Source organism: Sciurus carolinensis, chromosome 7 (assembly GCF_902686445.1).
Source record: "Sciurus carolinensis chromosome 7, mSciCar1.2, whole genome shotgun sequence".
In the NCBI taxonomy this organism is placed as follows: domain Eukaryota; kingdom Metazoa; phylum Chordata; class Mammalia; order Rodentia; family Sciuridae; genus Sciurus; species Sciurus carolinensis.
In genome coordinates, this window is record NC_062219.1 from 27,882,366 (window position 1) to 27,909,903 (window position 27,538).

A 27,538-nucleotide genomic window follows, 5' to 3' on the forward strand; every position below is an offset into this window, starting at 1 on the left:
ATGGGGCTTCGCGTGCGCCCGTCCCTCGGGGATCTAGTCCCGCCTCCCGCCCACACCCAGCCATCCGGTCCCGCCCCGCCTGCAGTGCTGGCCCCGCCTCCCGCCGGCCCGCCCACGCGGGTTCTCCAGGTCGCGCCAGGCAACGGAGTCAAGGTCTTGGCCAGCCCCCTTCCAGGCCCCGCCCCGTCATGGCCCCACTTCCTCCCCCACGCCCCGCCTCTCTCGGCCTACCCCGCGGGTCTCCTAGTCCAAGTAAGGCCTCCGCGTCAGGGTTTGGGTCCCGCTCCCTCCTCAGCCCCGCCCCCTCCCGCCCCATTCCGCATCCGCGCCCCGCCTCTTCTTCCTGGCCCCGCCTCCTGCGAGTACTTGACAGCGGAAGTGACCGGAGGCTGAGGCCGGAGAGGCAGCTCGGCGAGCCGCGGTCAGTTGGTGCTGGCTGGACCCTGAGGCCGGCATTGGCAGCATGACTTTCCTCGTCCTCCTGGTCCTTATGGTGCAGGCCGGGAGCAGGGCTGAGATGAGCACCGCGGATCCAGAGCAGTTCTCGGGTACTGTCGCTGCGGCTGAGCCGCTGCCGGGTGGAGCTGGAGGGGACGTGGGAGGGCAGGAGCCGCCCCGGCCGGGAAGCTCCGCCTGGTCGGGCCGCCACCAGTTCTTCGCTACAGCGCTTGCCTGCTACCCCGAACCGGGATCTCGGGGTCCCGGGACCACCTGGCCATCCGGCCCTGGGCTGGCAGCCGCGGGGTGGCGACGCGGGGGTCCCTGCGGTTTACACGCTTCATTTTAGCCTCTTCCATCCTTGCCAATACAACAAAACACGCCTCCCTTTTTCTCGGATTCTTTTAGCCTGTTTTTCAACAAGTGATTTTTCCGGTCCGGCAGTTGACATTGTGCCCACCGCTCATGGCTTATGTAACTTTATTCTCAGTGTGTGCCCCAACTCCTTATCACCGGCTTAGATTTATTATTGGTTGCAACTTGTCGATTTTCTAAGTGTGAAAGTAATGGAGCCGTGCACTTATTAGCGGGTTTGTCAGGCAGCAGGTCTTTTCGCGTAGCTTAGGTCCTCGGAGCATTTTCTTTCTGCCTGCTTATCGACATTTCCCAGGAAACAGGCAGAAAATAGATTTCCTGAAGCTCACAGTAATTGTAATTAAGAGCTCCAGTGAAATCTGTAAACTTTTTCAACCAGCACTCTCAACCTCCAGTCTTGAGCGTCTCTGCATCTTCCAGTTAGTATCTGCCTGGAAGGCATAAGGAGGCCCAGCCTCCTCACCCTGGTGAACTCTGGGCCTGAGCCTTTGTTTTATGACTTCTTCCTTGAGTTCCTGTTAGGTGTGTGCCATTCATATCTAGCCCTTCTTTGACTTGCTCTTCAGAAGTCAAACAAATAAATACTCAGACATTCCTTAAGACAGACATGGTTCCAAGTTCTGGGAAGACAAGTCTTGGTTACACAATTTGTCTTTTCAAGGATCATGTTCCCCATAGCTAGCAGTTATTAAAGGGTGGGCACTCTTGTAAGCACCTAACACATCTCATTTTTGCAGCAACCTTATAAAGTAGGTGCTCTTTGTATCCCCTTTTATGGGTGAGTAATTAAAGCACAGAGATCTGCCCAGCTGGCATAGAGGTTGTCTTTATTTGCTTGGCTCTAGAGTCCAAGTTCTTAATCAATCTGCCAACTATCATTACTAGGGCAAGTTAGTCATCCTTGTAGGCAGTTACAGTACATTGTAACAAGACCTTGAATTTACGTATAGGTTATGAGAAAGCAAGATAGGGTTATCAGATTCTGTCCAGTAAAGTCAATGACTTCACAGAGAAGGGGAACCCAACCTTAGAATTGGAGGTGCAGAGAGACCTGTTTGTGCATAGGCATAGGTGTGAAACAGCATGTTGAATTAATGAAGCAATAAGCATTTTATCATAGGCTCTGTGTGAAGATCCAAGGGGAGGTAGAATAGGTGGGGAGGTGAGAACCAATTAATGAAATACTTTGTCATGTATAACAGCAAGGGATAGAAATGTAACTTTGGCTAACTACCAAAAAGAGAAATTTATCGACTCATAGAATCCAAGCAAGGACAGAAAATTAGAGATGCCAGCAGAGCCTTAGGAAACTAGAACCAGGAACTCAAACTGCTTGAACTTGCCATTTCTTATTTCTTGGCAAGAATGTATGCTGATACTGATGGCTTGTAGCTTCTTCCATCCTAACAAAATCCTAGGGGAAGGCTCTGATTTTCCCAGCTTTCAGGAGCCAGCTCTTGTGGGAAGGACAGTGTGAAAGTAGGTGGGGCTTGGGAGTTCTCAGAAGAAGAGACTTGGTATTCTTGAAAGAAGTACAGGTACTGAGCCAACAAAATAATATGCACACTATTCCTGGCTGAAGTCAGTGGGAAGCCACTGATTATTTTACAAAAGGGAATGATTTTATGCAGGATTAGATCTGTCAGTTAGAAAGGCCAGTCATCTTATAAAATAGTTCGAGGGTAGGTTCAAATGAAAGAGGCCCATTAGGAAGCTGATGCTTAAGTCTGGGGAAGAGCCAATGAGAAATGATAATGTAAATGGAGAAGAGAAGGAGCATTAAGGCAGAATCAGTAAGACACTTGACTGACTGGATGTGGGCAGAGAGGTGGATGACTCAGATTCCTGACTGGGACAGAGCATTAAACCAAGTGCCCAGTCCTTCTGAATTTAGGTTCCTTCTGAGAATGGGGTCCCTTGTGACTGCAAAATTTGCATGTCTTCAGAGTCTGCCCTGGAGTGCTCTGCCTTCCTGCTTCCTGTAGGAAGATCTTCAGCCTCTGTACTGTAGAATTTCATAAACACAAGGGTTGGTGAGCACCCCCACCACAGACAACCCCTGCCATTTTGTAGTACATTTTCAGTACTTTTCTTTAGATTTTTCTGTACATTTCTCTAAATTTAATTATGTTCCCTATGCTTTTAAAATGCAGAATCTCCAGAGTATAGGAGGAAGATCCACAATGACCTCTGCTTCTGGCTCTTAATTTCTAAGGATTGCCAGTACCTATATTTGGTCTACAGTCCACGTGTAACTCTGTTTGGGTAGTGTTCAGATTTCTTATTTTCTTTAGATTCTATTTTTCCTTATTTCAGAGATTCAAAATACCATAATACATTTTAGTTATTTATTATACAAGGTACTACATTTTCTTTTTCATTTTTTTCAGATTCACGATTCATAGACTTTGAGAAATAAACACATTTTGGTCCTCTCTAAAGGAAAACCTAAAGAATAAAAGAGAAAAATAATTTCAAAGAGCTGTCTTACAGAATTTGACAGCACACAGCAACAGTGCAATTATTTTACAAAGAAGTTGAATAATTAATGATTTCATTTAAAATGGACAAAGAATCAGAATGAGTTTAAACCTGAATGAAGTGTTTTCTTGACAGAAAGGAGTTGGTTTACTTGTAATGGTCTTATTAAAGCGTTGTCTTTTAGATTATCCCATTACTTAGTAATCTGAATCCTACCTACACATTTCAGTCTTGTTCATTCTGTAGAAATGATTTATTATAATACATTGTTCAAGTGTTGGAGTGGCCATCATTTAATTGTGATAGTGGAATAAAACTAGGCAACATTACTTGAAATAAATGCTTTTAAAGTCATAAGAAAATAATTTTAATTCCTCTTTATATATGGAAACTGTTCTTTATCTTATTAAATAATCACAAGGATGTTTAATAAAAATGAACAAACTGCTTGGCATGGTGGCACACACCTGTAATCCCAGCGACTTGGGAGGCTGAGGCTGGAGGATCGCGAGTTCAAAGCCAGCCTCAGCAAAAGCAAGGCACTAAGCAATCAATGAGACCCTGTCTCTAAATAAAATACAAACAAAATAGGGCTGGGGTTGTGACTCAGTGGTCAAATACCCCTGAGTTCAATTCCCAGTATCAAAAAAAAAAAAAAAAATTGAACAAAACCTTGAACATTTTCAAGTCTTTATAAAATCTGTCCATGCCCTTTAATTGGTAAGATATGTGTCATAATATTACATCCCTCGTAGGTTGGTTGTGGGATTTATATGAGCAAATGCAGAGAAAAGTTGAGCACATTATATGTCCTTTAATCAATGTTTACTATATATAGGCAATTATCATTTGATATTGTACATCATTATTTCAAAACATATATTTTTAAATATTAAATTGTTTTAGTTATATATGAGAAACTGTATTGGCTTTTAAAAACAGACTTGTCCAGATCAGTTTGAGACACTGAAAATACCCTCAGCAGCTCATCTTCTACCTTTTTCCTGTTTTTCATAGGCTGAAAGATCAGTTTGGTTTTTCAGTTTCTCAACTTGGAATAAACTAGTCCAAAAGGGAATTCGTTTTCAGAAATGACCTTCTTCATGGACGAGATTGTTCTGTCCAATCTGATTTCATGCTGGGCCAAACCCAGCTAGATGAAATTAGATCAGTAGGAAGAACGGTACACTGGTTGCAGTGGCACCTGCCAGTGGTCTCAGCTGCTCTGGAGGCTGAAGCAGGAGGATCACTTGAACTTAAGATTTTGGGACCAGTCTGGGCAACACAGTGAAACCTTGTCTCTTAAAAAAAAGAAAAAAGAAAAAGAAACCGACAAGAACAAGATCCTGGATTTCAGGTCAGAAAGTTAGCTGAATAGGTATTAACTGGGTAAGCCCTAATTTGGAGGTTTGAGTGAAAAACAGATGAGAGGAGAAAAGGGCTAACTAATTACAAGTTCATTGTAAATCACTATTTGATGTGCACAGGTAGAGAGAGAAAGAAAAGTATTTTATTGACATCTGTTGCATCACTTCTGGGCTCCACATTTTAACAGAGTATGTGATAAACCAGAATAGGACTTGAAATCCAAGAGAAGAGAAGACTTCTGGAGTGATAGGGATCCTGACCCAGCTGAGGAGCTAGTATATAGAAGGTCACTGAGCCATTAGTGTTGCCACTTTCTCTGAAGGTACAAGATAATAATGGAAGTAGAAAGTGGTCTGTTTTTCCATTAGTTTCACAAAGTAATTAATATATGATTGCCTCCAAAACCCAAAACTGTGGAGATATTTTAAATAAAAAATTTTTATGAACACCTGAAATATCATGTGTGAGAATTCCCAAAATGTCCTTTTTCAACTTAAATCCAGGGGATGCTGCTCCTTGCTAAGATAAAAATTGGAAAACATGAAGAAAAATAGCCATCTTATGAGCACTATGAAGCTGCTGAGGAAGTAGATTGTAGCTGTAATATTTTTCTGACACAAATAACAAAAACCTTGATTTGATATGTTGCATTTATCCAGTCTCAATTCCCATGCCATTTCTGAGTTTGCAGTGCAAAAGAAACCTTTATGAAAAATACCCATGGCCCTTTATCTTTAACTAGGAAGTTGTGAGATTTTGTTCTAAGAAATGTTCATTCAGAGAAAGGCCCAGATGTAATTTGGAGGATTTGTTTTTGCAGTATACGATCAGATGACTTAGAATCCAAAAAATCCATGGAATTACTGGCCCCTTTATCCTTCTGCATGCTTCTCAATGTGTTCTTCCCATGGAGAGGTTAGTAAGGAGATTGTCAATGATGTCTTGAGAATCTGTGACTCCATTTCAGGTGGGTATACACTCCTTTATAAAGACTTTATACACTAGTGTGTCACAGTGGGTAATAAACTCCCCAGGTGGTCCCTCTTTCAAAAACAGCACAGTTGTTTTCAGCAGTTACTGGGTGGAGCACAGATGGCAGCAACACTTATTCCTATTACCTGTCCACATCAAGAAAGTTGCTATTGTCCTCAAACTAATGTGTATGTGTCTGTACTCTGCCAACCCCTCCACCCTACGTGGACCAGCAATTATTGCAGAGCTGTTCTGGCTGCTATTTTGTGGTCCTTTGTGACATTCTTATTGCCCTATCTTTGGCCCTGCTCCATCACTCCTGATCTTCACCAGTCTTATCTGTTCTCTCATTTGCTCGCCTTTCATATCCTGTCTCATCTTGCTTATCAACTTTCCCAGAAAACAGTTGGCTCTAACCAGAGCTCCTTGGTTTCCCTACATTGTAATTAAAGTGAAATGAAAACCTGATGCTTCTCTCCTGTGATTGATTTTGTTCAATCCTCAACTTTGAGTTCTGGAGGAATTTGTAGAATTAAAATGACTAAAGTTTATCCTGAATAGCATTGTAGACAACACGCAAAATAATTCTGACCCCATTTCTGAAAGCAGTGTGTTATACAGAATTTTCACAATTATCTATCTGGGCATTTTCAAGAAATTGGAAAATCTGTAAGATCATTTAATTTTATTTCATGAAATCATTCTAGCAAAATCTTTCCTGAAACCCCATAGGTAATAATACTCTTTTTGTTTCTCTCTCTATATTTTTATTTAATCAATGTAAGTATATTATGAATAAAAGTTTTTAATAAGTCTTCATTATTTTAATCTGAATATATAGCAACTTAAACATTGGTTACAAAATTCGGAAACTTGACAAGAAAACTACTCCTGTCTGTTGTCACGTTATTTTACCAAACTAACAAAGGCAATGTCTAATAACCACATGATTTCTCTTCTGGTAGCATCAAAACCACAGGTTATATCTTTTGATCTAAATATTCAGAAACTTCACCTTTAGTAGTAATTTCTGTCTGTTGTAACCCACTGAAACTTCTTCCTCCTACCACCTGTTCATCTTGATTACTTTTGAAATCTATGTGAAGTCCTTGTCCTATAACCGTGTTTAGATTTTACTTCAATTATGGGAAACATGGTGTGATTCACATTAAAAACTAATTTAATGCTGTCCTAATCTACTGTTGTTTGTGCTTTTATCATGTATTATTCAGTTACCTCCCCACCCAAGTACAAATGTACTTTGATTTTTAAAGGATTTAGATGGACTTCTATGAGCCTTTCCTCAAAACAGAAATTTCAGATTGAATATTTATAGTTTTGAAGTCATTTCTATTGGGAATAAGTAATATGAGGGACTTAAAAGGAAACAAAAGACTTGTTGGAAACTGGAGGGAGAGTCTTGCTATGTAGTGGCAGAAAACTTAGCTACTTCGCCTTCAGTAACAAAAGTAGAAAATGTGCCTGATGAGGTGTGTGATCCAGCTCAGGAGGATTCCAGGCCCAGCACTGACCGTGTCATCTGTTTGTTCTTGCTTCTTACCTAAAATGTCATGCTGGACAGATTAATTGTTGAAAGGACTAGTAAAAAGAAATCAGGACCTGACTGTTTGAAAATTGTCAGCTGCTCAAGAGGCAAAAGATGCTAAAATCTCTTAATGGCTTCTGAAGGAAGTTCAGTTCATTATGTATTTGCTTAACATCTCTCTTATCTAGTCACAAACATAATTATTTGTATGATATTTGATGTTAATGTTGACTTGATCAGAGGAAGGGAGATTGACTTTTATTTGTACCAAAACCATGGATTATAAACAGACTAGGAAATTAGGTGCAAACATACCATAAGAAGGAAAAAATCCTCTTAAGGAAGACTGGGAATCCCTGCTATGTATAAGCCACGGGCGTTCTACCAAAACCAAAAGAGGAGCCAGGGCTAAATACGGCAAGAACAGTGCTTCTGGGCTTGCCTACAAGGAAGTTGCTTAGAGAACCAAAGTTGATAGGTGCCAAGAGCCATCAGCAATGTTTCAGGAAGTATAGTAGAAAATTTGTGGGTGTCTGCTTACTGACCACAGAAAGGTCAAGTTAAGAGTTCAGTGTATTTGAATCTGTGCAATAACTCCCCACCCCATTATGGCTTTACAATCTCAACCTTTGGCACAAATTGTTAGACTACATTGGTAGGTAATTTGGAAATTAGATATGAGTAATCATGTTTAATAGTTTCCCAGCTAGATAGGATGGAATAATCTTCACTTCGGGTCACATCACTGACTTTGTCTGTTTTAGTACCTCTTTCACTACTGTGACTGAAAGATCTGACAAGAACAAATTTAGAGGAGGAAAAGTTTATTTGGGGGCTCATGGTTTCAGAGGCTTTAGGCTCCATTCCTCAAGGCTTGAGGTAAGGCAGAACATCATGGCAGAAGAGTTGGTGAAGGAAAGCAGCTCAAGACATACCAGGAAGGAGAGAGAGAGAGAGAACTGCACTCACCAGATAGAAAATACATACCTCTAATGACCCATTTCCTCTAGCCACACTCTACCTCACTACAGTTACCATCCAGTTAATCCCTATCAGGGGATTAATTCACTGATTGGGTTAAGGTTCTCAAAACCAATCATTCTACCTCTGAACTTTATTTCACACATGAGCTTTTGGGGACTATCTAATATCTAAACCATAACTTTATGCCATCCACCTCTTCTCCCTTGTGACTCAAATCTTGCCAACAAGTTTTTTCTAAAATGGCTTAAAAGAATAAAGGCAAAAAGAAATGTTGAGTATATTTTGTTAAAAGCCTTCACACCAGAAAGCAAATGTTGATGGAACTGGTATGGTCAGTGGTCTTTCAACCTTTGGGCACCTGCTCCTGTGCTATTGAAATGGTGTTTAAAAGCATGAGTACTGGGTGTAGGGTTGAGAACCTGGTGGCATTTTAGAATGAAATTGGCCATCCCTCATGTAGCCAGTTCTTCTCTAGACATTTGTTACAATCCATGATATCAAATAACAAAAATTCTAGTGATTAAGTGCAATAAGAATTATCATTACAATAAGCAGTGCATTTATTTATTAAATGTCCTAACGTGTTATGGAAATATATTGCCTTATACCATGTGTGTTTCCCTTATATCACAATGGTGTTTCCACAATTTGAAATGTAGTAGAACTCTTCTGTACATTTTTCAATAAAATAAATTTCCAGAAACTTACTCTTAAGTAAGATGTATGTATCCTAGGTATTTTGATTTTTTTTCTTCAAATGTGCATATTTGATTAACATGACTTCTGACAATAAGGATTTCCAATGATAATGTTAGTTTCTTACTGTTGTTCATTTAATTTTTTGAATCTCTTACAGTGCCTATACCAACCAATATTACAATTACAGCCTATAATATGAACCCTATTCTGCATTGGGAGTACCAAACCATACCACAGACCCCTGTTTTTACTGTCCAGGTGAAGAACTACAGGTGAGTGTTGCTCTTACCCTTTTTATTCAAGTCCTTGCACATTCTGTCACTCTCTGCCTTCTCCTAACATCAACCATCCTTCCTTTCTGGGGAATTTCTTGAACTGCTTGTCGATGTCTGGAATTCTAAGGATACAAATTAGTCCTTTGTTGAATATTTCCTGCTTCTTGCTTTTCCTTCCTGCCAAATTGAAGTACAGAAGCAAAGCTAACTAACTTCTGAGATTTTTTTTTTCTCTCTGGTGTCTTGATAAATCAGAGTATTGTTAACAAAGCACAGCTAAATTTATTGTGATTATTATAAGCAGGGGAGAATGCCACCTTGACAGTTATTTTAGCATTATTGTCTCAGAATAAATAGTCACAGCTCATGTGGTCCCAAGTTGGAAGAACTACTTCAATGTGGATTAGTCTTATTTTTTTCCCTCATGATTTGAGGTTAAACATCTGATGCCCATCAAAAGCAAACTTTGTATCCACAGTACAAAACACTCCTTAGTGGTGACGTGTGGCCTCATCGTTTGACTAAGGTGTTAGCCCTCAGATTTATCCATTGCACAAGTTCTTTTAAGTAAATAGTCTGTGGGGAGAAACTTTATGAGGATATAAATATCCCATTCCACATAAATCCACAAGTATTTTAGCACCAGTTGATTGTATCTGCTATTTCTGTGGTGGATGCAAAGTTCATAATTTTTTCAAGATTTGCTAGTTCCATGTATACTAGATTGACAAAAAATCCAAAGGTTTAAAAACACTCTGAAGATTGGGGAATACTCTTATACATTACTGACATGAATGCAGTCTGGCTGTGTGAGAAGAATCTGGCGGTATTTATAAAACTTTATTTATTTAGTTATTTGTTTGTTTATTTATTCATTCATTCATCCATCCTGGCTCTGGGGATCGAACTCAAGGCCTCACTCAGGGCTAGGCAAGTACTACACCACCAAGCTTCACCCCCTTGCCTGCTTTTTGACTTGATGATCCCACATTAGGAACTTACTAAAATACACTTTAAAGAATATAGTTTAAAGTTGTCACTCATGTATAGGAGATTATGGTACAAATGATCATTCATCAAAACATGGAATGCTATGTAGATTTAAATAAAAATATGAAGAAAATTTCCATGAACTTACATACAGTGATTTCTAGGATACATTGTCAAAAGAAATTAAGTTTCATAAAGTATATATAGTTTACTCTTTTTTGGTTAAAAAAAAGAGACTAAATTTTTTTAGGTATTAATTTTGATTAAAAATAGAGGAACTGAAAATCTGAAGCCAGTGAAATTGGCTACCAGGTGGGGACAGTAATAATGTCATGGAAGTAGGCAGGAAAAACTTCCATCTGTTTCTTCACTGGAGAAATGCTGATTCCAGTGCTAAGCCAGGGAAAGTATAAGGTAACTAGAAAGTCTTCTTGTGACAGAAGGATTTCTTTTTAAAATGTTGGAGATGTGTCCAAAAGATCCAGGAGCCACCTTGAATAGTTTCTCATGGCCCAAAGGTGGGACTGTTTGAGCTGCAATATGAATAAGAACATAACATATTGAAATCGGAAACCCCATGTTTATATTGTTGTTAATAATAGCAGTAGTGAAGAAATGCAGAACTCTTCTATGAATAATAACTTCCAAGATTTTAAGGCATAACAAATGAAGCTAATTGTTAAGATGTCATTTTACTTCCTATGGTATATGTATTTGTTACTAGAAAGGCATAAATTTTTAAAAAATGTTAAGAGGCTTTGTGATGTGCTCACTTTTGTAATTGAGTCACTTTGAAGCATCTAAATAATTGGAATCTAGAGTTGAGTAAAAAGCAGATTTTAAAAACCTAGATGTATCATGTTTGTACAGTTATTGTATTTTGAGTGGAGCCTCTTTATTGTAAAGGATTTATAGTATGTCCAGGTTTACTATCCCTATGTCAAGTGCTTGGAACAAGAAGTATTTCATATTTCTGATTTTTTTCAGATTTTTGGAGTATTTGTATATACATAATGACTTATCTTGGGTAAGGGACCAAGTCTAAATATGAAATTTATCAGTATTTCATATACACCTTGTACACATAGCCTGAAGCTAAAGAGAAGTTTGGATCAGATAACTTCTTGCCTGAGATTGATTAATACAATGTTTTAAATAATAATATTCATGAACAAAAGTTCCATGGTGTGGAATTTTCCTCTTGTGGCATCAAGTTGGCATTCAAAAAGTTTTGGATTTGGGAGCATTTTAGAGGTTGGATTTTTTGAATTAAGGATGCTGGACATGTAGTTCTAACCAAAGAGTAGGGGCTTCCTACTTTGGCTTCTCTGTTCTGTTCTATAAACTCTTTCTACTCAATCTGTACTGTAAATGAAAAGCAGAACACAGAGATGGTTTAAGTTTATGTGACAACAATAAAAGTTACTTTTGTATTTCTTTATTCCTTTTCATTTTAGGAACAAAGGCTGGATTGATGCCTGCACCAATATTTCTGATCATAATTGTGAAATTGCTAAACAAGTTTATGATATATCTGAACCTTTCTGGGCTAGAGTTAAAGCTAGGGTTGGAAAAAAAGAATCTGTCTATGCAGAGTCAAAAGAACTTAATTTGTGCCAACAAGGTGAGCAGAAAGTATACTTGTGTAAATTTTACATTTGAAAGTACACGTCTTCTGTGTATGTTTGCCTTTATTAGTAGTTGTTAAAAATGATCACAATGCCAGGGAAATGTTTGGAGGAATTCAGAGAATCAATAACATCCTTTTCTCCCATGCCCCACAAAATAGGGCTGATACACCCATCACTTTACTGCTTCAAAACCATTAAGTTTCTGCTGCCTCCATTTCTGGATCAGTGCTGTCCAGCTGTACTCTACCAACTCCACGCCCATCCCCCATCTTCTCTGTAATTCATTTCAGAGTTACATTCCCTGAGGACTTTGGCATGTGGCTCTCCTTCTTCCTAGCCACCTTAAGTCCTTAATGCCTATGGGAATTTAAATCCTAACTTAATACTCTAAAAATTTTAAGACTTAATCTCTCCGATCCCCCATGATTTTCACTCTTCCAGCATCCTACTCCTATAGGATATGTGGTCTTTGCTGTCAACCCAAATTGCCATTTCCTGTTTTCTGACTATGACATTTCACCTTGGCAGTCATATCCTCACTCCCAGGTAAAAGAAGCCTGAGTCGCTTGGCTCTTCCCTGGTGTTCTTATCCTTTGGTTCCTTTTCTTCTACCTTCACTTCTTTTCCTGTTTGGCTCCCGTGCTTGGTTATGGCCGTCAGTGCTCTACACTGCTTTGATTCCGTTTCTGCTTTTTCAATTGTGCTGTCTGGGGCTCTTCACAGGCACTTCCTTTGCTTGTTCTTTAACTATTTAAGTTCTCCTGAGTTCTTGGCTTTTCCATCTGATACATACTATCTGTGTGTCAGACTTTTCAAGGATCTACTATGTGTCAGTAAGTATGCCATACCCTGAGATACACTGGCGTAAAACCAGACTTGCCTGGCACATAGTACGTACACAGTCAGCATGGGAAGGGTATTCACCAACCAAGTCCCAAACATCAAAGATACAGGGAATATTTGATGAGTAGTTAAATGTCCAGTTATGATTTTCACAATGAATCATTATTAGCAAACTTTTATAGAGCTTTCCTAGCGCTTTCATGCTAGACACTTGTGGAGTTAAAGAGAGTTTTGTAAGAAAGAATAACTCAGATTTGAAATTCCAGATTTAAAAACCAGATTTCTTAATTTACAGAAACAGGAAAGAATTTTTGTACTTCATAGAGCTTCTATTATGGCAAGGTTTTGTTTTGTTTGTTTGTTTTAAACCAACTTTTATAACTAATTGTATTTCTCTAGAGATAAAAGTAAAATTAAACTGATAAAGAGAAGTTTGGATAAAGAGAAGTTTGCCTGAGATTTATTAAATATTTTTTATGAAGGATACTTGGAATACCTTCTGGGTCTTTGTGGAGTAGTTCAAATGTGGTCCTACTTTAGAAAAAGAAAACAAAGAAGAGTAGGTTTGTTGACTGATTGTGGTAATTTTGAAATGCACCAGAAAGTTCCTAGTAGTAATTATACTTTCCCTCTCCTCCAGGAAAGATTGGGCCACCTAAATTAGATATCAGAAAGAAGGAAGACCACATCATTATTGACATATTTCATCCTTTAATTTTTATAAGGGGAAGAAAGTGGGTGACTCTATATGATGAGGAAATTGATTGTTACCCATGGGAGTACATTGTACATGTGAAGATTAATGGAAGTGAGGTATGTGTTTCTATTTCATCTTTTCAAAATGAAAATTTTTCTGTAGTTAGCACAAGTCATTTCTATGTATAGTATAATGAAAGTGGAATGCGTATGAATTTCAGCCAAGACTCATGAACCATGAATTTGGGTTAAACAAAATATATGTAGGGGCTGGGGAGATAGCTCAGTCATACTGGAGACTGAACACAGGGTCTCCCACCTTCTAGGCAAGAACTCTATGACTCAGCTACATTCATAGTCCAAGTGATTATATCTCATACCAGAGCAGAGAGGAAGAACTGGAGTCTCTAGGTCCCTTTCAAGGATATGCCCCAATGACCTAGTGACCTCCCATAGGGAGGTCTTAAAGGTCCCATCTCTTAAAGGTTCACAGCACTTCCCAGTACCACCACCCTGGGAACCTATTGTTTAACACATGACGCTTAGTCAAACCACAGCACTACCTTCGTGTCTTCAGGCTCAAGCACAAGTGGTCCACGCGCGAGTTGAATGAAAGAGGAAGTAGGAGGGATTGCTTCAGTCATTTCTGTGTATCACTGCTCAGAGATCCTGCAGCCTTCCTGTAACACCTTTATTATACTTCCTATAATCGCCGTACTCTCTCAGCCAGCTAAGTTTCTAGCACTCCAGCAGTGGGACAAATGAACATGTGTTGGTTTAACAACTAATGATGAACATTCCTGCTCAAGTTTTTAAACTTACTCTTCCTATGATTTATGATTTGATACGAAAACTATTTTCAGACATATTTGATATCCATCATATAGTGTTTTCTTTAGGTGTGTGATGAAGATAACTATGGTGATTTTTGTGTAGATGAAGAAGCCAGGCATTTTCATTGTATTTTTACCCATACAGATGGTAGATACAAAACGTGTAGAGAGAGAAGATGACTGTAACGAGACACTGTGCCAGTTGAGTATTCCTGTGTCTTCCCTGAATTCCGAGTACTGTTTTTCAGCAGGAGTCTCAAGTATGTGGGGATTTACAGTGGAAGAGTCCAAAGAAGTTTGTATAACCATTTTCAATAACAGCATAAAAGGTAAGTTCTTGCCATTTTTTTCTAAATAAAAAGGGTGATAACCAAAATATGGTAATGTGAAAAGAGACAAATTTATTTGCAATTTCTACAAATCTCTTTTAAAGATATTTAATAATTCCTCAGAGACACTCAAAATTAAAAATAAGACAATTTCTCAGCCATTAAAATATACAAAGTAGCTAATTTGGAAAGCCATGCGATGGCCTTTTGACCCAAGAAAGAAAAAAATAAAAAATATATGTAAAATTATATGCATAAATGTCTATTTTTCAAATGTTCATTATGGATAATTTATAAACTATAAAAAGCCAGAAGAAAACACAATTATCCATAGTCCTGCCATCCAAAGAGTTCAGAGTTGAATGTTTTCTTTCCATTCTGTTTTTCTTTCTAGCCATGATTATAGCATAATATATATAATTTTTTGTACTGCCTTAGCCATATATTTTTTTAGGTATATTTTTTATTTGTAAAGACTGCATTTTGATTCATTGTACACAAATGGGTACAACTTTCTGTTTCTATGGTTGTACACAATGTAGATTCACACCATTCATGGAATCATACGTGTACAAAGGTAATGATGTCTGTCTCATTCCACCGTCTTTTTTACCCCCATCCCCTCTCCTCCTCTCAGTACCGTCTACATATTCCAAAGTTCCTCCATTCTTCTCTTAACTCCCGTGCCCCCCACTCCCATTATGTATCATCACCCACTTATTAGAAAAACATTTGGCCTTTGGTTTTTTGGGGATTGGCCTATTTCACTTAGCATGATATTCTCCAGTTCCATCCATTTACCTGCAAATGCCATAATTTTATTCTTCTTTATGGCTCAATAATATTCTATTGTGTATATATAACACAGTTTCTTTATCCATTCATCTATTGAAAGGCATCTAGGTTGGTTCCACAATCTAGCTATTGTGAATTGAGCTGCTATAAACATTGATGTGGGATGATAACCAAAATATGGTAGGATGCTGTAGGATGCTGTAGGATGCTGATTTTAAGTCCTTTGGATATAAACTGAGGAATGGGATAACTGGGTGAAATGGTGGGTCCATTCCAAGTTTTCTGAGGAATCTCCACACTACTTTCCAGAGTGGCTGCACCAATTTGCAACTCCACCAGCAATGTATGAGTGTGCCTTTTTCCCCACATCCATACCAACATTTATTATTACTTGTATTCTTGATAATAGCCATTCAAATTGTAGTAAGATGAAATCTTAGGGTGATTTTAATTTGCATTTCTCTAATTACTAGAGATGTTGAACACCTTTTCATATATTTATTGATTGCCTGTATATCTTCTTCTGTAAAATGTCTGCCCAGTTCCTTAGCCCATTTACTGATTGGGTTCTTTGTATTTTTGGTGTAAAGTTTTTTAAGTTCTTTATAAATTTTGGAGATTAATGCTCTATCTGAAATGCATGTGGAAAAGATTTTCTCCAACTCTGTAGTCTCTCTTTTCACATTATTGATTGTTTCCTTTGCTGAGAAAAAGCTTTTTTAGTTTGAATCCATCCCATTTATTGATCCTTCCTTTCATTTCTTGCACTTTAGGAGTCTTGTTAAGGAAGTTTGGTCCTAAGCCAACATGGTGAAGATTTGGGTCTACTTTTTCTTCTATATGGTGCAGGGTCTCAGGTCTAATTCCTAAGTCATTGACCCATTTTGAGTTGAGTTTTGTGCAGGGTGAGAGATAAGAGGTTTAATTTCATTTTACTGCATATGGATTTCCAGTTTTCGCAGCACCATTTGTTGAAGAGGCTATCTTTTCTCCATTGTATGTTTTTGGCATCTTTGTCTAATATGAGGTAACTGTACTTATGTGGGTTTTTCTCTGTGTCTTCTATTCTGTTCCATGGATCTACCTGTCTATTTTGGTGCTAATACCTTACTGTTTTTGTTACTATTGCTCTATAGTAGAGTTTAGGCTCTGGTATTGTGATACCTCCTGCATCACTCTTCCTGCCCAGAATTGCTTTGGCTCTTCTGGGTCTTTTGTTCTTCCAGATGAATTTCATGATTGCTTTCTCTATTTCTATGAGAAATGTCATTGGGATTTTAACTCAAATTGCATTAAATCTGTATAGTCCCTTTGGAAGTATGGCCATTTTGATAATATTAATTCTGCCTATCCAAGAACATGGAAGATCTTTCCATCTTCTAAGGTTTTCTTTAATTTCTTTCTTTAGTGTTCTGTAGTTTTCATTGTAGAGGTCTTTCAACTCTTTTGTTAGATTGATTCCGAAGTATTTTAATTTTTTTGAGGCCATTGTGAATGGAGTAGTTTTCCTAATTTCTCTTTCAGAGGATTTATCACTTATAAATAGAAATGCATTAGATTTATGTGTGTTAATTTTATATTCTGCTGTTTTGTTGAATTCATTTATTAGTTCTAGAAGTTTTCTAATGGAGTTTTTTGAATCCTTTAAATGTAGAATCATGTCATCAGCAAATAGTGATAGTTTGAGTTCTTCTTTTCTTATTCGTATCCCTTTTATTTCTTTTGTCTGTCTAATTTCTGGCTAGTGTTTCAAGGACAGTGTTGAATAGAAGTGGTGAAAGAGGGCATCCCTGTCTTGTTCCAGTTTTTAGAGGGAATACTTTCAGTTTTTCTCCATTTAGAATGATGTTGGCTGTGGGCTTAGCATAGATGACCTTTACAATGTTGAGGTATATTCCTACCATCCCTATTTTTTCTAGTGTTTTGAGCATGAAGGGGTGCTGTATTTTATCAAATGCTTTCTCAGCATCTATTGAAATAATCATATGATTCCTAACTTTTTAAGCCTATTGATGTGATGAATTACGTTTATTGACTTCCGGATGTTGAACCAATCTTGCATCCCTGGGATGAACCCCACGTGATCATGGTATACTATCTTTTTAATATGTTTTTGTATGTGATTTGCCAGATTTTTGTTAAGAATTTTTGCATCTATATTCATCAGGAATATTGGTCTAAAATTTTCTTTCCTTGATGTGTCTTTGTCTGGTTTTGGTATCAGGGTGATACTAGCTACATAGAATGAGTTTGGAAGGGTTCCCTCCTTTTCTATTTCCTGGAATACTTTGAGGAGTATTAGTTCTTTGAAGGTCTTGCAGAACTCGGCCGAGAATCCATCTGGCCCCAGGTTTTTCTTGCTTTGTAGGCTTTTGATGGCATCTTCTATTTCAGTGTTTGAAATTGATCTGTTTAAATTGTGTATGTCCTTCTCATTCAGTTTGGAAGGATCATATGTCTCTAAAAATTTGTCAGTGCCTTCAATGTTTTCTGTTTGGTTGGAGTATAGATTTTAACTGTATATTTTTAAACATATTTTATTTTATTTCACATACTTCCTTAATATTTTGTAATGTCTGTAGACTATTTCATCTTAAAACATATTCTTTTTATTTGCTGTTCCTTAATTTTGGGTCTTTTAAGATTATTTACAGGTTTTTGCTATGATAAATCAAGCTTTGATGACTGTCTTTATGTATATGTATATATATTTTTTCCTCTTAGGGTTTTTTTTAGAATGTAAAAAAATAGGCTTCACAGTGTATTAAAATTTTATAATTCAAATGTCTTCTTTTTTTTACAAAAACTCAATATAATTTTTTCATAGGGAAAAATGAAAAACACTTGAAAAGGAAAATAGTGTTCCAATATAGCAAAGTATTTATAATACTCTTTAATAAAAATACAAAACACATTTCAATATCAAATCAATAGACATAAAATGACACCAACAAAATTTTTTAAAAGGGGTACATATCCAATCTGCCACTGAGACACACCCCAGCCCTCTAAAAACTGAAAATTTTATTATCATGGCCCTCTAAAACCATACACACCTTTATACTAATTTATTAAATGTTTATATTTACTCATCTATTTATTTGAAATGAGGTCTCACTGTGTTGCCTAGACTGGTCTCCAGCCAGAGCAGTCCTCAGCCTTCCAAGTAGCTAGGACAGACACATTGCCATTGTGCTTGCCTAAATGTTTTTAAATGATGAGATTTAGTTATTCTACCTGTGGTTATATCAGTAACTCCATGAAGTAGAATATAATCAATATGTATCCTAGTTATATTTATTAATCAGGAAAAAATAGAAATTTTGCTTATGATAAATAAGTCCCTATGTGCCATTATACCCTAAAAATGCCATCCTTAAGCTTGACTTATCTTGTGGTTGTTCAATTAATATGAGCAGTTTTCTTAAAAAATATAGCCTACTGATTGACAGGAATCGTGAACCGACTTTATGGCTATAAAAGAGGCATTGAAAATAGTCATTGTGTACACACTATCAAGACATAAGTTTTATTTTCTTATTAATATGTTTTAATTATTCATATTAATGTGGTTCATTGTGCAGTTGCCATACATGCGTACAGCTGGCACTAATCAAATCCCTCTTTCCTTCATCTGCCTTCCCCATCCACCCACACCCTCTCCAACCTCTATTAATCACTATTTTACATTCAGGCTGAAATTTTTTTTAAGCTTCCAAATGTGAAAGAGATTATGCTATACTTCTCACTCTGTGTCTAGCTTGTTCCATTTAATGTAATGTCCTCCAATTCCATCCATTTTGCTTCCAAGACAATATTTTATTCTTCTTTATGACCGAATGATATTTCACTGTGTATATACACTACATTTTTTTTATCCATTCATCTAGTAATGGGCACCTAGGCTAATTCCCTATCTTAATCATTGTGAATAGTGGTGTAACGAACAAAGACAATAGTGCAGGTATCTCTTTGGTATGTTGATTTCATTTCCTTTGGATATATATCTAGAAATAGGATAGCTTAGTCATCTAGCAGATCTATTTTTAGTTTTTTTAAGGAACGGCCATACTGTTCTCTGTAATGACTGTGCTAATTTACATTCCTACCAATAGTGTATATATATATATATATATATATATATATATATATATATATATATATACATACACACATATGTATATGCAATAGTATAAATGTTACTATTGTATATATAATGTATTGTTTATATGTGTGTGTATGTGTGCCTTTTTCTTCACATACTCACTAGTATTTTTTGTTTGTTTTTATTTAGTTTTTAATTTTTTACAGACTGCATTTTGATTCATTGTACACAAATGGGGTACATCATTTCATTTCTATGGTTGTACACGATGTAAATTCATACCATTCGTGTAATCATACATGTACATAGGGTAATGATGTCTGTCTCATTCCACAATTTTTCATATTCCCTCCCTCTCATTTCCTTCTACATATTCTAAAGTTCCCCATTCTCCTCTCATTCCCCACCCTCCCACCCCATTATATATCATTCTCCACTTATCAGGGAAAACATTCAGCCTTTGGTTTTTTGGGCTTGGTTTATTTCACTTAGCATGATATTCTCCAGTGGTCATAACCATTCTCACTAGGGTAAGGTGGTATCTCATAGTAGCTTTAATTTGTATTTTCCTGATAGTTAATGATGTTAAACTTTTTTCATATTATTTGTTGTCCATAAGTATTTCTTTTGAGAAATGTCTGTTCAGATTATTTGCCCATTTAATTGGATTACATATTTTTTGTTAAGTTTTTTGAGTTCCTTATTTATTCTATTTATTAATCCTTTGTCAGATGAATAGTTCACAATTATTTTCTCCCATTCTGTACATTATCTTTTGCCATGCAGACATTTTTTACTTTGATGTAATCTGATTTGTTTATGTTTGTTTTTGTTTCCTGTGCTTTTGGGGTCCTACCCAGAAAATAATTTCCTGTACCAATGTATTGAAGTATTTGTCATGTTCTATTTTAGTATTTTAAGTTTCAGGTGTTAATTTAGGTCTTTGATCTGTTTTGAGTTGATTCGTATATAGGGTGAGAGGTAGAGGTCAGGTTTTAATCTTCTGCATATGGAAATCTAGTTTTTCTAGCACCATTTATTAAAGAACTATCCTGTCTCTAATGTATGGTTTTTGGCATCTTTGTCAAAAATCAGTTGACTGTAGATGCATGAACTTATTTCTGGGATCTGGATCTGTTCCTTTGGTCTGTGTGTCTGTTTTTATGTCAATACCATGCTGTTTGAGTTTCTCTGACTCTGTACTATGTCATGAAATTAGGTATTTTGATGCCTCAAGCTTTGTTCTTTTTGCTCAAGATTGCTTTGGCTATTTGGTCTTTTATGCTTCCATATGACTTTTAGAATTGTTTTTCTGTGAAGAATGTTATTGCTATTTTGATAGAAATTGCACTGACTCTGTAGACTGTTTTGGGTAGTATGGCCATTTTAACAATATTCTCCCAACCTATGACCCAGGTCTTTGTTTTTTGTGTGTCTTTAATTTCTTTCACTGGTGTTTCTCAATTTGCAGTGTAGAGATCTTGCACTTTCTTGGTTAAATTTATTCCCAGGTATTTGTGTGTAACTGTTGCAAATGGGATTGCATTCATAATTTCTTTCTTGGAAAATTCTTTATTGGTGTATAAACAAACTATTTATTTTTGTACTTTGATCTTGTATCCTGTAATTTTACCATAATCATTTATCAGTTTATATAGTATTTAAAGGAGTCTCTTTTTTCTACATATAGAATCATATTACCTGTGAACATGGATAATTTGACTTCCTCCTGTTTGTATGCCTTTTCTTTCTTTCCCTAACCTAATTTGCTCAGGCTAGACCTTCCAGTACTCAATTGAGTAAGAGTGGTGAGACACCCTTGTCTTATTCCTGTTTGATCCTAGAGGAACTGCATTTAACTTTTCCCTATTTAGTATGGTGTTGGCTGCATGCTTGCCTTTATTATGTTGAGGTACAGTCTTCTATACCAGTCATGTAGGGATCTTATCATGAAGAGATGTTGAATTTTATCATATGCTTTTTCTACATCTGTTGAGATGTTTGGGACTTTTATCCTTTATTCTGTGGACAGGATATATTATGTTAACGTTTTACATATAATGAACCATCCTGGCAACCCTGTGACGAAACCAGTTTGATCATGCTAAATGATTTTTTTGATGTGCTGTTGAATTTGATCTGCTAGGGTTTCAAGAATTTTTACATATATGTTCATCAGGGATATTGGTCTATAATTTTTTTGTTCTTGTGTTATGGCCTGTCAGATTTTGGTAACGGGATACTATTGGCTTAATATACTGTTTGGAAGGGCTCCTACTCTTTCAGTTCTTTGGAATACTTTGAAAACAACTGGTATTAGTTCTTCTTTAAAAATGTGTTAAAATTCAACACTGAAGCCATCTGGTCCTGATCCTGTAGTTCAATTTTGATAGATCATGTGTGTCCAGAAATGTATCTGTTGATTCTAGATTTTCCAGTTTGTTAGCACTTAGTTTTTCATAGTAATTTCTATTGAACCTTTGTGTTTCTGTGGTGTTGATTGGACTATCTCCTTTTTCATCTCTAATTTTATCAAATATCCTTTTAAAGAATGAAAATCTAAGCTGAAGTATTAGACCAAACACCTAAAATTTAATACTAGTAATTGAGGCCATTATAAGGTTTCAAATTGGTGACTCAAAACCCTGTAGTTCATTTTATGCTAATTTCTATTATATTATTTTAAAAGGTAAAATTCTACTTAGTGCCCAGAATTTGAAATAATGTACATACCCAAGATCTGTCTTTTTTTAAAAAAGGCTGAACTCTGAAATGGACCTCCATGGGACTTCTCACACAGTACTGGTGTTTATTATATTGTTACTTTGTATTTTACTATTGTAATGATTTAATTTTTCATATCCTATAACAGGGATGATGTAAGCACTCATTAAGTAGTAATTTTCACAATTACTATTCCAAAGAAGTAGGATGGAAATTAGAACTACTAAAATGCTGTGGAGGAAACCAAACACCACCACAACATGTAGAGTACTGTTAATTTTTAGAGAAGAGAGTGAAAAAAAAAGATTGCTCTGTGAAAATAAAAAACAGCATTACAGGGACACAGTGGTGCTAATAGAGGTGTGTGCTCTGAACCAAATCTTTCCCATGTTTTATTACTCTTTATATCTGGTTTGCAATCAAGGAAATTTTATTCCTGTTCAGTACTCCTGTGTGTGTGTATGTTTAACTGAGTCTTTGTAAGTATCCATAGCCTTGAAGTAAACACATGTAACAGAAAATTATGAGGGATAGGTCTAAATTATGTTAAGTTATAAACATAGCCAGAATTTATTTCTCAAAAGGGATATTTTTTAAATCCTTCTTTTGCATTTTTAACAGAAAAGCATAACCCTTGGAGCACCGTATATTTAAGACCGAAAGGAAGTCAGTATGGAAACTATTTTAACTACGTTGTATCATGGCAGTATAGTCCCAGAAAGTTTTAGAATTGCAGAACTGGGAAGAATCAATTGCTGTGCTAGGATGCTTATCTAATGTTTCACTCAGATTCTGACTGATCTGTTCCAGTGTCCTTTAAAACTCTGACCATATTAATTACCTCATGTGTAAGTCTGTTAAAGAAAAGGGCTGAGGCTTTTTGATATGTAATAACAGTATTCCATCTTAATTCTAATGTTTTACTTTTCCCTTTCTTTAGATTTTGTTTGGATTCCAGTTATTGCTGTGTTCATACTCTTTCTAGTATTTATCCCAGTGTGTGCATGTTGTCATATTAAGAAGAATCCATTTAAGAAAAAAAGCATAATGTTACCCAAGTCCTTGGTAATGTGTTTAAATATTTTTCTTTATAGATGCTAAAATGTTAAGTTGAATCTTTTTTGAAAGGTTTCTTCAGTTTTGTTTGTAAAGTAGAATGGTGTTCAGCATCATTCAGCAGAATGTTACATACCAGATTGTTATATTTCATTTTATATATACTTTTCATTAAAAAGTACTTTTCATTAAAAAGTAGTCTCCACACATCCAGAATTGCATGTTTATTACTGTGCACCAAGTGCTGCTTTTATCCTTGGAATAAAAATACAAACAAGTTTGGTTAGAAGCTTAAAGTCTAGTGGGAAAAAGAGATGAGAACATGATTGGTGTGCTGTGTGATAGGTTCAAAGACAGGCTTACAGAGGAACCAATGAGGACACTGGCCAGCTTTGGGGGTGCAGTTAGTTGTGGCTTTCTCAGAGGCAGTGATATCTGAGCAGTCTTGAAGGACAGTAAGAGTTATCCAGATATTAAGGGACAATATGTACCAAGGCCCAGAGTTCAGATAGCCTGGCTTTTGATTATTGTTGAAACGTAGAAGAAAGAAGTCCAAAAATAGACTATCAAAAAAGTTTGATATTTAAATGACAGGAATAATACCTGTAATGTTCAAAGGGCACATTGAAATTTGCAATTAAATACTACCTTAAAATAAAGTGGATAAAACTTATCAATAGTTAAACAATTCATATATGAATTATAATAGTCATCCTTACTAGGAATTAAGCAAAAAGGCACCTTGCAATATGCCATTTTAAGCTCCTAGAGAAAGAAAAATAAACCTGATGATCCATAATTCCAGTAGTAGTACAACTGGTGTGTGCAAGTGAAAAAATGTAGCCTTGGTGGGAAGTTAAGCGTGTAGGGGGTGTACAATATGATAGTGCCATAACCTGCCATACCCTGTGACAGAGTCGTTCCACTCTTTTATTCTAAGGGAATAATTTCATAAATGAAAATATGTGCAAAATATTCAACATATTCTGTAACTATTAAAAATTGGAAGTAATTTAACATCTACTGAAGAAATTAATTATCAGCATAAGTTATATGAGTCAATGAAATTTATAATGAAGAAGAAAAATAATGAAACTTTATATAAAATAAGTAGTTGTGCTCCCATTACAAATTTAACAAGCATACATATAGAAGGTGATGTACAAAAAGCAATGATACTTTGATGAGATAGTAGATAACTTCTTAAAAAATCCCCAAAATTTGCTTATCATTTTAACGTACTATTTTTCATGAAAAAGCAAGAAAAAGCAACCATCTGATTCAATTATATTATCCTAGATATGTCATGTAGTAGCCCATGACCTTTAGGCTTTTTTTTTTCTTTTTAAGAATTGGCATTTAAGTTTAATAATTTATTAATTTATTATCGTTCATCACTTTCTCTCCCCTTAGCTCTCGGTGGTAAGAAGTGCCACTTCAGAGACAAAACCTGAATCAAAGTATGTGTCGCTCATCACATCATACCAGCCATTTGTCGTAGAAAATGAGACAGTGGTCTGTGAAGAGCCGTTGTCTCCAGTAACAATTCCAGGCATGCAGACAGAAGGTGATTCAGAAAAAGGAGAACACAGAAAAGAACCTTCTAGTGAAACACAAGTGGTGACTACTGAAGAAAATATTTCTGACCTGGCCCCAAGCAGCCCTATGATTCCAATAGAGAGAGCAAATTCTCTCCATTCAAGTAGTAACCAGTCAGCACCCTGCAGCATCACCTTGAATTCCTATCACTCCAGGAATGGTTCCGATAGTGGCCTGGTGGGATCAGACGGCTTCATATCTGAATCAGAATTTCCCCCAAGTGATACCGCTGAAATAAAAACAGAAAGACAAGCATCCACAATGCTGAGAAATGCCCCTACCTCTTTTGGTTATGATAAACCACATGTGATTGTGGAACTGATTGCAGATGATGGCAGTAAAGAGTCTTTGATTGGCTATAGACTTACAACAGATTCCTAAGAATGTTCATAAGATCAAAGATGCACCAAATTTTGAAGGATCTCATTTTCCTGGATGGTTTTCCTGCTTTCGTTTTGGGAAAAAAACATGAGCTCAGGAATTGTATCTTTGTTGATATTAACCAAATGCAGTATCTTGGTTGAGGTAAATATGCAAAGATCTATTGGAACCCTCTCACTTGTTCTGAAAACCACAGATTCTTCTTTTTTTAAAAAACAAAGGACAAAAAACCTGTCATAGCACTTATGAACCTTTTCTCTAGGTGGGTTAGCAGTATCAGCGAATGCTCTTCATTTAGCCCTGTTTCCTGCCATAGCAGGGATACTCCATTGTCATCACTTCAAGGGATGTAACAGCATGATTAGACACAATAATGCAGGCGTGTAATTGCAGCGATTTGGGAGTCTGAGGCAAGAGGATTGCAAGTTCAAGGCCAGCCTCAGCAATGTAATGAGGTCCTAAGCAACTTAGCAAGACCCTATTTCAGACTAAAAATCAAAAAGGACTGGGAGCCAGGAGTGGTGGTGCACACCTGTAATTCCAGCAACTAGGGAGACAGGCAGGAGGATTTCAAGTTCAAATCCAGCCTCAACAGATTAGCAAGGCACTTAGCAACTCAGCAAGAATGTCTCTAAAAATATATAAAAAAAGGGCTGGGATGTGGCTCAGTGGTAGAGCACTTGCCAAGCATGTGCAAGGCCCTGGGTTCAATCCCCATATAGCACAAACCAGAGCCATATAATGGTGTTTTTTTCTTTTCTGTGCTTTATATGTTATTTGTTATTGTAAGCTTATAGTATTAGGTGGTTAAATTCAGGAGAAATTCTGAAAACTTTATAAAATTGGATTGAAAATCTAAGTCAAACTAATAGAATTACTACTGTATATAAATAGAGACATGTATGGATTATTTTGTGGAACATTGCATTTAGTGATTTTTTAATAAAATTGTTTTTAAAACTTATTTTTGGTATTCATTTATTTAAGCACTTAGTCTTTTATAGTTAATCAGAATTTTTTATCCATTGTTTCTGTGCATTGATGCTATAGGATTATTTTCTAATTGTTTATAGCTAACCTTTAAAACAACCCTAAAAATAATCTACTCTTCTAAAAAAAACTTGGCCTTTTATATCTGTCTTTTAGTATTTTGCACCCAGAGTGCAAAACCCTGCTCCAAGTGCTTTGGGAAGAAAAACAGATGTCACTGTAGAGCTCTGGGACTAAGGAACCTTTAGCAGAAGGGTGGTGGTCACAAGAGGTGAACCAGAAGTTGATATCTGTATTACAGGAGTTCTTAGAATCATTAAGAGGGTAGGAATATTAAGACTCACCAAAATTAATGTCCAAAAAAATTTTAAACAATTTACGTGAGCAGATTAGCAAATAAACCATGGGAAAATATTTCTCCTCGCTTAAAAGTACAAATTAAAATGAGATGTGATGGTAGTAAATACTGGTATAATTTGCAGAGAAATGAGTATACTCATTTTGGGGGTAATTTCTTATGAATTGCTTTTCAAACTGCTATACAAGGACATGTCACATTCTCTAAAAGTATATATCCTTTAACAGACTCATCTCTCTTATGGGAAGATTATTTTTAAAAATCTTTAAATGGAAAATATATATATAATGGGGAAAAAAGCAAAATTGTGAAAACAGTTGAAAAAGCCCAGGGTAAGGTAATAGTTACTATTCTCAAAGGATTATACAAATAGTTACTATTCTCAAAGGTGCACTCCCACCAAATGTGAATAAAGTACCTGTTTTTATGGCTTAGCTCATTCTAACTGATACCAGTCTTTGTAGGTAAAACATTTTAATGATTTTGTTTGCTTTTCTTTATAATTAGTGAGGTTGAGTGTATTTTATGTATTAGGTTTTTATACTTCCATGATTTAGTTAATCTTGTCCTTTATTCATTATTATTATCTAGGGTGATGTCTTTCTTGCTGATTGTTACCTTTATCTGCCATGACTTACATAAAATTTATTTTATAATTCCTTGCCTTTTGACCTAGTCTTTTTCCACACAGATGTTTAAAATTTTATAAAGTCAAATTTATTGTTTCTTTTCATAAAAAGTTCATTTTTCCCCAAGAAACAAATTTTCATCCATGATTTCTTCTGGTCTTTGGGGAATTCATTGCTTTCATTTTTACATTTAATTCTTTCACCCATCTGGATTTTTTTTTTTAAATAAAAGTGAGATAGATTATTTGTTTTTGTTTTCTACAGCTACTTAAAACATTAGAAATCCAGCCAGGCACAGTGACACGTCTATAATCTGAGGAACTAGGGAGGCTGAGGCCGGAGGATTGGAAAGTTTAGGCCAGCCTTGGCAATTTAGCAAGGTCCTAAGCAACTTAACAAGACCCTGTCTCAAAATAAAAAAATATAAACAGCTGGGGATGT

General features: G+C 36.4%; 1 protein-coding gene across 3 annotated transcripts; it reads left to right on the forward strand.

Moving 5' to 3' along the window:
• The first annotated feature begins 354 nt into the window (after positions 1-354).
• On the forward strand, positions 355-25,642 carry Ifngr1 (interferon gamma receptor 1). Of its 3 annotated transcripts, XM_047558532.1 has the most exons (9): positions 423-548; positions 4,312-4,651; positions 5,483-5,629; positions 9,021-9,135; positions 11,586-11,752; positions 13,243-13,415; positions 14,277-14,460; positions 23,025-23,149; positions 24,554-25,642. In XM_047558532.1, exons 3-9 carry the CDS (start codon positions 5,557-5,559, stop codon positions 25,118-25,120), a joined length of 1,404 nt encoding a protein of 467 aa, XP_047414488.1. In that variant the 5' UTR covers positions 423-548; positions 4,312-4,651; positions 5,483-5,556; the 3' UTR covers positions 25,121-25,642. The 3 variants fall into 3 exon arrangements, with proteins under 3 accessions (XP_047414487.1, XP_047414489.1, XP_047414488.1); XM_047558533.1 differs by lacking the exon at positions 4,312-4,651 and having other exon boundaries at positions 404-548; XM_047558531.1 differs by lacking the exons at positions 4,312-4,651; positions 5,483-5,629 and having other exon boundaries at positions 355-548.
• The last annotated feature ends 1,896 nt before the right edge of the window (positions 25,643-27,538 follow it).